Source organism: Syngnathus floridae, chromosome 5, assembly GCF_059516105.1.
Source record: "Syngnathus floridae isolate MCC-2025c chromosome 5, RoL_Sflo_1.0, whole genome shotgun sequence".
NCBI classification, from domain to species: Eukaryota; Metazoa; Chordata; class Actinopteri; order Syngnathiformes; family Syngnathidae; genus Syngnathus; species Syngnathus floridae.
This window is the reverse complement of record NC_142417.1, coordinates 7,195,423-7,205,517: the sequence shown is the minus strand read 5'-3', so window position 1 is coordinate 7,205,517 and position 10,095 is coordinate 7,195,423. Positions and strand designations below refer to the sequence as shown.

Genomic DNA, 10,095 nt, shown 5'->3' with positions numbered 1-10,095 from the left:
TTGTGTAGCTGTGCAAACGAAGGAACCGTAAACCGAATTTTTGTACAAAGCAGACTTGCGCATGGAGGTTAGGTGAGAATAGCCATGACAGCATTTTGATGAGGAATTCAACAGTTCTTTGCCATTTCTGTCATATCTTGAAAAATAAAGCTGCCATTACAAAAGTTATTACATACATTTATTTGGAAATCCAAAAATGATCTCATCATCAAATAGTAGTCATCAAGATCGTAATATCAAAGCTCTGTAGAATTAAAATCAAGGCAAGTTTAAAGTACATGGTTATAGTAGGACACTCATTTGCTTCTGTCAATGAGCATGATAACATTTTTTATCAGAGTTTGTCTCAAAACAAATTCTCCATTGGCTGCATTAGGAACTTGCTAATGTTGACTTCCAAGAGAAATCTCTAATTCTTAAAGAAGATATTACCATTGAGTTAACAAATGTATTACGTCTGAACTACTCCGCAGTGGGAGAGTACCGTCCGCACCTGAAGCCTGACAAGTGGGTGTCGCACTTGATGCTGTATGAAAAGTAGAGAACTCCTTTCTTCAACTGACAGCTCAGAGAATGAGTTCCTCGCTCAGGAAAGATGAGACAAATGCCTACCAGGTCGTTGTAAAGAACATCTCTGTCCCACATTTCAAACCTCAACTCCCGCCCCACCTCCACCGAACTAAAGTAATAGGTGGCATTCCAAACAGGGTTGTTGTCATCCATTACTGTTTCCGTCTCCTCGTACCTGCCGTTGTAGAAGATCTTCACGTAGGCGTCAGTTTTGGTGAAGGTGTCTGCTTTGAGCCTGACGGCTCTGTGGATTTCCAGTTTGAGAGATCCACGGCCAGCTCGCAGAGGACAGCAGTTATGGTCGAGGTTGGGGGTCGGGGAGCAGTTCTTTAAACCTAGCTGGTCCTCCTGAAGCTTATTCTCTTGGATATACTCTGAGATTATTGCCCTTAGATTAGTGCTGATCTGAGTGTCCTCCACCAGATGGTGCAGGGGGAAAATCCCATAGGAGATCACATCTGGGTTATCATGGAGGCTGTTCATCCAGCTGTGGTAGGCCTCGGAGGGGTCCTGCTGGTAGAGGATGTCCGGAAAGTATTTCTCCCCGCCAGTGACCTCGATCTTATGAGTCATGAAGCCTTGATAGAAGCCCATGCTCATGTTGCCCTTCATGAGGCCGTCACACTTGTTGGAGTAGGAAGCATTGGCGGGTAGGAATCCCAAGGCCATGCGGAGTTCGACATTTAGACAGTTTTTTATCTCCCTCTCGGTAAAGCCTTTTAGTGTGGCCAGGCAAGTCCGGAAGGCTGTGATTCGCCTCACTTTTCCACCAAGTTGAACCTTGGAAATGAAACCAAACATTTGGTTGCTATGTGAAGAACGCAAAGAAACTGACTGGATGCACTTATCTGCAACTGACCTGGTGAATATAATGTGTTCCATACGTGTCAATCAGCCGTCTGTACAGAGCTCTGCTGTGGCTTGTCATTAGGTTCTGCGGGAGTCTGCTCACGTGCTTTGTGAACTCTGTGCTCAGCTGAGGGTGGTCAGCTAGTCTGTAGCTGAAATAAAAAGGGGAATAGGGAGTTAGTATTTCTGTGAATGGCAGTTTTAGTTCCCGTAGGTGGTCTGGTTCATGGTGAATGCCTCAAGCTTAAATGCAACTCCTTTAAGTTGGCATTATTTGTTCTTGACAGTCAGAGATACATTATTTGTTTCGAAGAATTGTCATTTGAACCAATGAAGTCAAATTGGGCAAGTTCCCACGACACACCCGAGTATTATTATCTGTGGCACAGTAGTTGTAAATCTTTACAGTACGCCGATGCTACGATTCAATCAGTTTTGGTAAACACCTAACATTGGTGCTTGGTTTTACATTAAATGGAAACGTTGGATCGGCTTTTGTTACAGAAATCAGCACAGACTTTTGAGGAAGCATTGAATCATTTCACGCTCTGTGTCAGTTCTTTTACCTGTAATAAGTACAACTGATTTCATGGATGGCGAAAGTGGCTTTGTCCACGCTGTGCTGCGATTGAGCAAACTTGGCCAAGTCCGAGCGGCTCCCTCCGAGCGCTACCTTGCCATATGGATCGAGGCTCAAACCCGCACTCCAGTTGTTGTTCACCAGCGAGTTGGAGCTGCGCAGCAGAGAGTCCACAGAGTGGTGAAGGGCACTAGATAGATGCTTGCTGCAACGACTGAAGGGACGCCAGTCAAGCACAGCAGCTGGGAGTCTCTGAATCTGAGGATGGGATGGGCAGGACAGTATGGAACAAGGCACTTCATGTTGAGCACAGAATCACCAGTAATCACCTCTCCTCCGTGGAAGCGGTTTGGACACAGTGTGCATGTGTGGTTGTCAGCCAGATGACCTTTGACGTTAATGACATACGCTCCCGTCCGGCGCAAGCGGACCACATCGAAACCCTCCCCAGCCAGGTTATAGCCGGGCACAAAGGGGGCTTTCTCGCACTCCGTCGCCGAGCCGAACCGACATGCCCGGACCCTGCCGACCTCCAGGATGAGTGGCAATGCCAACACCAATGAGACAAAGCGACTTCTTTGGAATCCTGGCATGGTTACCTAGAATTGATATTCAGTGAAGCCTTTCTGTATTCATACATTTTAGCTTTTAATTCTACTGATGTCATAAAAGCAAGAATTTAAAGGCTTTGCACTAAAAGGGAAAGTCGACACTTACCTCAGATTGGGTCTTAACCTTGGTGCCGGTTCTTCCTGTAGTCAAAACAGTGCAGAAATTGCCCTTCAGAATTTTTGCTTTGTCTTCAAAGATTTGATGTCTTCAGCCTCCAAAGGGACAGTGTAAAGTCTCTGCAGACTGGCAGCGTTTCTGTTTGGTGGCTCACCTTTGACTGCGATTCACTCTTTGAAAAACACCAAGGACGGAATTCATGGATCAGGGCTTTTCATGTCTGTCTGCTTTTGCTCCGTCTCTCTCTCTTGCTCTCTCTCTCTCTCGCCCCTTTAGGCTGTTCCAATTTCCTCAGCATGAGCTGGTTTGTTTTCATGTTGAAGATTTCCTTCTATTCCCTCACAGCTGGGTGGGGGAGGGTGATTCTTTTATTTTCACTGGAGCAAGATGCACAACTACACATTTACTGGAAATGAATGTGTGCGTGCAAGGGGGATTGTCTTGTGGCTTTTGTATGTGCGCTTTGTCCATACAGGGTCTAAGCCTGCCTGTCTGTGTGCTGATAACCTTACCATAACTATGAGGTCACTTCAGCCAATGTCTATTTATGCATGTGGATAGAATGTGTTTTTTTGGGGCCAGCAAACCCACAGAAAATAAAAATGGCTCTTCAAACTGGGCAAGGCCTCTGCTGCAAACATGGAACTTGTGGTGTTCAGGTTTTTATTTCTAGTTTGCAAGCATCAAACTAGAATGGCCATTTTGATTCATGCATACTTGCACAGCGTGAATTGCTCCCCAAAGGAGAAATATGATTGATCAAATTTTTTGTAGCACATAACGTTTGTTGGTGTTAAAGAACTCTGGGGAAACTGAACACGTTAAACAGTCAAGCAAGACAATTTCAAGATTACTACTTTTATTGCATTGTGTCAGCATAAATTTCTTTTACATTCATGTCAGTACTTGAAATTCAATTGACTCGTTTAATAGGAAAAAAATAACAGATTCACAAATAGGCAACATTATTATTTATCATACAAGAATGTCTGCCAGCAGTTTAACAAAATTCCCAAGTTGAAAATGAAAATGAAACTTCCTTATTATAATTATTATTTTAATTATTATTACAGTATGTTTTATTGTACAATAGAAGATGGACAGTTCCCTTTTTCTCATTGAAAAACATGTTCCATAAACCTGTTGATGATTTTTGGCAGGTGGTTGGAACGGATTAATGGCGCTTTCATTCCTTTCAATGTGGAGAAATCTGATTTGCGATATGAATGATTTAGGTCAGAAGTGTGCTCAACAAACCAAATTCAACTCGGAAGTCAAGATACCATTAATAACACAAATGAACCCTTTGCTCACTCGAGTGTCCGTACATAACATTTCAAGCTTAAGATCTACGATTACTATTTGAATCAAGTGATTACAATATTCATAAGATGTCAGCCCTCATTTGTTATGCATTGTTTTGCAGAATCGGTGTCTCATCTTCTTCGTCTACGGCCTCTTCTTGGCGTATTTCTGTGTAACCTCTGCTTAAGGTCATCCTGGACAGTCTTCTTTTGACAAAGACGACTCCCACGAGCACCAGAGCTACCATGGCTATCACGCCAAATGCTACCCCTGCCTTTTCTCCGCCGGACATCTGACTCTGGTTCTGGTTAAAGCTTCTTAAAATGCTCTGAACCTCTTTGGGTTCTGCAAGTTTCCAGGTCTTGGTGTTTCCGACTCTTACCCAGCTATTTTCACCTTCAGTCATTACCATTACTGTGTTGGTGGCTTTTACAGTAAGGAGCGGTGGCCTAGTAAAAGGAGGGAGATGGATTGGAAGAAGCTCCCCGCCTGTGAATAATCCCGACTGGACACAGTAAAGGATTTCACAACCATCGCTGACGGAGGCAAGATGTTGACTAAACTTGGGGGGGCAGCGACGTTGTTGCCCCGCCAAGGGGTTGTTTGACTCACAGCTGAAGAAGCCTGCGAACGGTACAGCGTATTTTGTGCCAGCCTCGTAGTCCTTGCTCAAACAAATCACTTGACCGTCTGAAAGAAACTTTTGAGGAAAATAATTTCTTGGGCAGGTTTTAGAGTTGGTGATAGGGTTCAAGAGGGAAGGGCTGTAGATCCCTCCAAAGAGATACCCGGAGTTTTCCGGAGCCTCGCCACTGACCGAACACCAGTAGGTGTTTATGCGAGCCGAGCGGACGTACGAGTTGTCCTGACAAACTTGACGATGACAGTGGGACCAGTGAAAGATCCCGCATCGGTATGTCTCATCATGACATTCGTATACGCTGTAAGCTTGCTGTCTCACCTCTGATCTCAGTAAAGTCGGCGAGTAAGGTGCTCGACAGGAGAAGTCACCTGTATCCAAATTTTTCTGAGCCAGAGTGTCACACAGTGGTCCTGCATTTTGGGAAAGAGGAATACATTCTTGGTAGACGCCACCAAAACTGAGGTTTGTTACGGGGCCGTCGCATGAAGCATCGTCGATGTTTGCTTGAAAGTTGAAGTTCTGGGAGTTGATGTCAACGCACCCAGGGCGAGTGTTGACCTTGTAATAACGCTCTATGGCTTTGCTTACAGAATTGGCCACTTTGTTGACAGTAGGCTGTGGCAGATCAGGGAAGGTGTTGGCATTTATGAAGTAGGGCAGGGCTAATCCTAAGCGATCAACTGCAACCAGGTTGTTTCTGGTATTTTCTTGCCACTTTTGCAGAGTGATCCCTGGGTAGAAAGGTATACTGCCGTGGCTTTCAATGAGCGAATACTGAATGTTTGACTGATATGTCTGGAGTGACGAGCTCTGTTGGACGGTTTGGCTACTTATGTCAAACTTGAGTTTGTCAAAAAAGTTGAGTCCAGCCGAGGCTTTGATGGCAGAACTATCCGAGGTTTTGTCCGACAGATACGAGGAACGCAAGTAGTCCTCTTCCACCAACGTAGCCCCAGCGTCGACACTGGTGATCACGTGGGTACCGTATTCCAACACCATCTTCTCTGAGAGGTAGTTTGCATTCCTTGTTTGGTTGTTTTCAATTGCATCCGCTATCTCCTTGGCTTGCTGAGCAAAACGGGAATCGAGACTGAAGTCCGGATAAGCCCGAACTGTGTAGAGGAGGTTGCGAACCTGAGAATGAAATGGAAAATATTTGATTGTTGTGCATTTTCATCTTCAGTTTTAATACAGGTAAAACTGGGACCTCTAGTGGTCAGCTAGCCACAGCTTAGCGGTCCATAAAATAATTGCAATAATTTGTCTCCAATAAATTTGTATCTACATATCATCAGCTACCTAACATAATTGCATGTCATTTTCAATATTTTTGGAAAAAAGAAAAAAAAAATAGCACCTAATTATTTTTTAGATTTTTATTAAAGTAACAAAAACCTTAACCAGATGGGTGAAAAGACTGGATAAAAATTACTTTTACGTACATTTTTGAAAATAAAATTAAAACCCATATAGCTCCATATTTAGCACAAGATTTTCCAATTTCAAGATATCCGGAAATAAATCCTCACCTGCACTCTGGTTGTGGTTGAAGAGTCTTTGACCTGATGGATTTTCATCCTCTGGTTCTCAGTCGAGAATTTAGCATTCAGCCGAGAAAAGAATGATGCATCGGTGTTTATACCCCGAGACGTTGAGCTTTGATGTTCCTGCCAGGAGCTGATTATCTCAGAGTTGGTCTCCACTCCTGTCTCCTTGTGGGGTATGACAAACACTTCATCTGGTATGAAGTAGAGTCCATCCTCGGTGGTCTGGCAATGGAAATAACTGAGGTTCGTGACCCGACCCATATCCATGTTCCGTAGGTTATCCCAGCCTCCGCCCGGAAGAACTTCCAGGGCTGTGATGGAGAGATTAGTGGAGGTTCGACATTGTCGTAGCCAGTTGGTCGGACGGCTTACGGGAACCGACAAACAAACTTGGAGGAGAGAGAGAGCCAGGAGAGTCACAGGTGCCCTCATCTTGAGTGTGTCTAAAATGGAGGTAAACACTGCTGAACTTAAGTTTCAGAAGTTCCTCCCTCTTTTATCATATGATCTTGTGGAGGAACTTGTTGGTTTTGCTTCTGAGGAAACGCTGCAAGTTTCCCTTTTGGTTGGCTCGTCAGTGCCCCGAGAGTATTTGCACTCTATTTGACTGATTAAAAAAAAACATTTAATTACAAGAGCTTTTAGAACATTGGAATATAAATTCCAATGTCATGGGCTACTTTGATAAATCTGTGTGATTTACAGGTGTGACTCAGCAACAGATAAGTTTCATACAGCTGTATCAGTGCTGATAAAGGTATTATCAGGTCACTGCCCACAGTAAACAATATTTATTATCATAACGTTTTTTTGATTCCCAAAAACCACAAGTGTCAAACTCAAGGCCCGGGGGCCAGACACGGCCCGCCACATCATTTTATGTGGCCCGCAAAGACAAATTGCGCATCAAATTTGTGTCATTACTAGAATTGCAAATTGTCTTCACTTTTAATATCTTTTTTTTTTTTAAATATTGGACCAGTTTTTAACTCGTCTGATTTGAAAACGAGTTATTTGCCAGTTTGTTTTCTAGCTTTTACTGTATATAATATGAGGTGCTCATACATTTATTTGGGTTGACAGTCGTAATGGCCCTCCGAAAGAAACTATGACTACCGCAAAAAAAAAAAAAAAAAAAGAGTTTGACACCCCTGCCGTAAACCATAGGTGATAAACTCAAGGCCCGGGGACCAGATACGGCCCATCTCATCATTTTATGTGGCAAATTTTGCATCAACTTTGCCATTACTAAAATTACAAATTGTCTTCACTTTTAAAAAAGAAAGCCATTGCTCGCGAGTTTTATTACCATTCTTTTTTTTAAATATTTGAGCAATTTTTACAGTCTGATTATAAAACAAGTTATTCATCAGTGTGTTGTACAGCCTGGACTGTTTGTATTTTAATGGCCCTACAAGGGAACCTATGACCAGAAAGAGAAGTGAAAGTAAAAGGGAAGCATGTTTGCCGTGCATGTCACATGAGCTTATGCTTCTCTAGAATTCCCAAATGGGTCACTGCTTAAACGAGTCCAGGCCTGAATATGCAAACCCAAAATATTTAGACTGCCTGAACTAAAAAAAATATATATATTGTTACACCTGAACTGATCCAGTTAGTTCTTTTGATGGAATTCCCCTGGCTCCAGCAACACACTAATGAGTACAAGTGCTTATAGAAAATTTCATGAGTTATGAATTATAACCCAAATAACCTGCATCAAATTGAATGTTTAATAACTCATATAATCCTCATTTTTGCAAAGACAAAGCAGCAATACATCAAAGATATGTTTTTTAAAAATCTGTCTAAATTTACATTCCAAATAGTGTCTTGAATGCAACTTGATTACGGTTTAATGTATCAAGATCTTTTCAAATATCCTTTCTTGAAATGTACTTATATATCTCACTTGAAATGTTTAGGAAAATAAAATATTTGACAGTGTGGGGAAGAAAAATTGCATTGGCCACTCCTGGGGATTACTTCAGCTAAATGAGTTTTATTGTTCACAACATGGACAATAAGAAAGGGAAGTGCTGAAACAGCAGGGTTATTATTTCCTATTACAGAAGGACAGATAGCATAGACAAAATAACTTCATAAATACATGGTCCATGTGATTCTTAAGATGCCAGGAACGCCGTGGATCATTAGTACACCCTTCTGCTCGTCCTACTCCGCCTCCTATTTTGGACCTTGGCTGATTTGGGCCGCTTCCGTCGGATCCTCCTGGTTCTTTTTGGCGTCTTCCTTCTCGGGGCCCTCCTCCTCCTCCTCCTCCTCTTCTTGGTAGACCGCTTTCGCGCAGGAGTGGCCTTCTTGCGTCTTCTCCTGGAGCGCCCCCTTTTGGCCCTTCTACCCTGGGCCTTTCTCCTCTTCCCTTTCCCTTTCCCTTTCCCTTTCCCTTTCCCTTTCCCCCTCGTCCTCGCCCTTGCCCTCCTCCTCTTCTTTTTGGGCCTCCTCTCCGTCCTCACAGCCCCCTTTTTGCGAGCCCCGGGCGGTTTGGGGTTGAGTTTGAAGGATCCAGAAGCCCCTTGGCCCCTGGTGCGCATGATGACGTTTTTGGCCACCAGTCTGCGCAGAGCGAGGCGGATCCGAGCTCGGTTCCTGGGCACGTCGTAGCCGCTGGCCTTCAGCGCCTTCTTGAGGGCCACCAGGGACACGCCGCGCGAACCCCCGTAGGAGGAAATGGCGTTCAGGATGAGGATGGACACCGTGGGGCCGGTCCTCTTCCTCGGTCTCCGCGGAGATTTGGGAGCAATTGACACAGACATTGTGGGATGCGCCTGCATTCTAATCAAGTACGTCCAAATGCAAACACCAGTCTTGAAAAGGATGTCTTAATCCAAACTATATGTAATGTTTTTTTCTTGTTTTGTTTGACGTTGAGCTGCAAGCTATGCGTCTTATCCACCTAAACACTCCATGCAGATGTCCTCGTGAGTTATTGAAAAAGCATTTCATAATGTTTGGTGGGGGTGTTTTCTCTCTGTACGTGAGAGTTTGAGAGCTATTTGAGTCTTTAGTACAAAGTCTGATGCGTAATTACGCAAGTGGCACCCGTGACGTCTGAATTGACAAGTCGTAATGTTCAGCGAATGTCATCACGCTTACGACGTCATTCCACAGCGAATTAATCAGTTGTCACGGGAGGCAACTGAATATGGAAGTTTGAATTCACGTGATCCACCGGAAGCGCACATTTGCAGAGCAATGCGAAGCTTAATTATTTCAAATAAAACGTGTTTGTGCAACACGTTTTGTTTGGATTATTTAAACAAACATCAACCATTTTTATACTTGTGTTCGCACAAGCCGATAGTTATGTTATTTTGATTGAAGATTAAAACTGCAAAAATTCCCTTACGTATTCACAAAAGCGGTGTACTGACGTCATCACAATTTCATGCACTTGTTCAGTACATTACGACGTGTTAAAACCTCCAAGATCAATCCTGTGGATCAGATCAGATTATGTTTATCATTATTCAAATGATCATTGTTGACAATTTGGAGAAAATGTTAACGCCTCTTGATGCTGATTAGACAACATGATTATTAGATAGGTGTGCATTTGTCCACATTAAAAAGACACTAAAATGTTCACAATGTCTAAAAGTCCCTTTGTATTCAAATACATCAGTTGCCCATGATTCAAATGTGGTTTCAGCGTCTATTAATTTACTTTTAAGTTAAATAAAATCGACTTAACAAATGCACAGTACTAAAGACATTCAAGTTTAAGCGTTTACTCTAAGTTTAGGATTATTTTATGTACCAGTAGAGGGAGCTTGCAACCCACTTGTGGTAGGAGAAGCGCACTTTGGAGAAATGGCACTGGCACTTACTAACCTGTAAATGCTACCGTT

At 43.2% G+C, this 10,095-nt stretch overlaps 3 protein-coding genes across 4 annotated transcripts; all 3 read right to left on the bottom strand.

Moving 5' to 3' along the window:
* Positions 1 to 161: 161 nt before the first annotated feature.
* On the bottom strand, positions 162 to 3,139 carry prf1.5 (perforin 1.5). 2 transcript variants are annotated; one of them, XM_088376823.1, is made up of 6 exons: positions 2,883 to 3,139; positions 2,717 to 2,751; positions 2,329 to 2,598; positions 1,986 to 2,257; positions 1,430 to 1,571; positions 162 to 1,350 (listed from the first exon to the last, which is right to left on the bottom strand). In XM_088376823.1, exons 3-6 carry the CDS (start codon positions 2,590 to 2,592, stop codon positions 463 to 465), a joined length of 1,566 nt encoding a protein of 521 aa, XP_088232949.1. In that variant the 5' UTR covers positions 2,593 to 2,598; positions 2,717 to 2,751; positions 2,883 to 3,139; the 3' UTR covers positions 162 to 462. The 2 variants fall into 2 exon arrangements, with proteins under 2 accessions (XP_088232949.1, XP_088232948.1); XM_088376822.1 differs by having other exon boundaries at positions 2,717 to 3,139.
* A 431-nt stretch (positions 3,140 to 3,570) lies between these two features.
* Positions 3,571 to 6,697, bottom strand: mpeg1.1 (macrophage expressed 1, tandem duplicate 1). Its single transcript, XM_088376748.1, has 2 exons — positions 6,206 to 6,697; positions 3,571 to 5,810 (listed from the first exon to the last, which is right to left on the bottom strand). Exons 1-2 carry the CDS (start codon positions 6,653 to 6,655, stop codon positions 4,137 to 4,139), a joined length of 2,124 nt encoding a protein of 707 aa, XP_088232874.1. The 5' UTR covers positions 6,656 to 6,697; the 3' UTR covers positions 3,571 to 4,136.
* A 1,508-nt stretch (positions 6,698 to 8,205) lies between these two features.
* Positions 8,206 to 9,168, bottom strand: LOC148397838 (uncharacterized). Its single transcript, XM_088376749.1, has one exon. It carries the CDS (start codon positions 9,016 to 9,018, stop codon positions 8,377 to 8,379), a length of 642 nt encoding a protein of 213 aa, XP_088232875.1. The 5' UTR covers positions 9,019 to 9,168; the 3' UTR covers positions 8,206 to 8,376.
* Between the last annotated feature and the right edge of the window lie 927 nt (positions 9,169 to 10,095).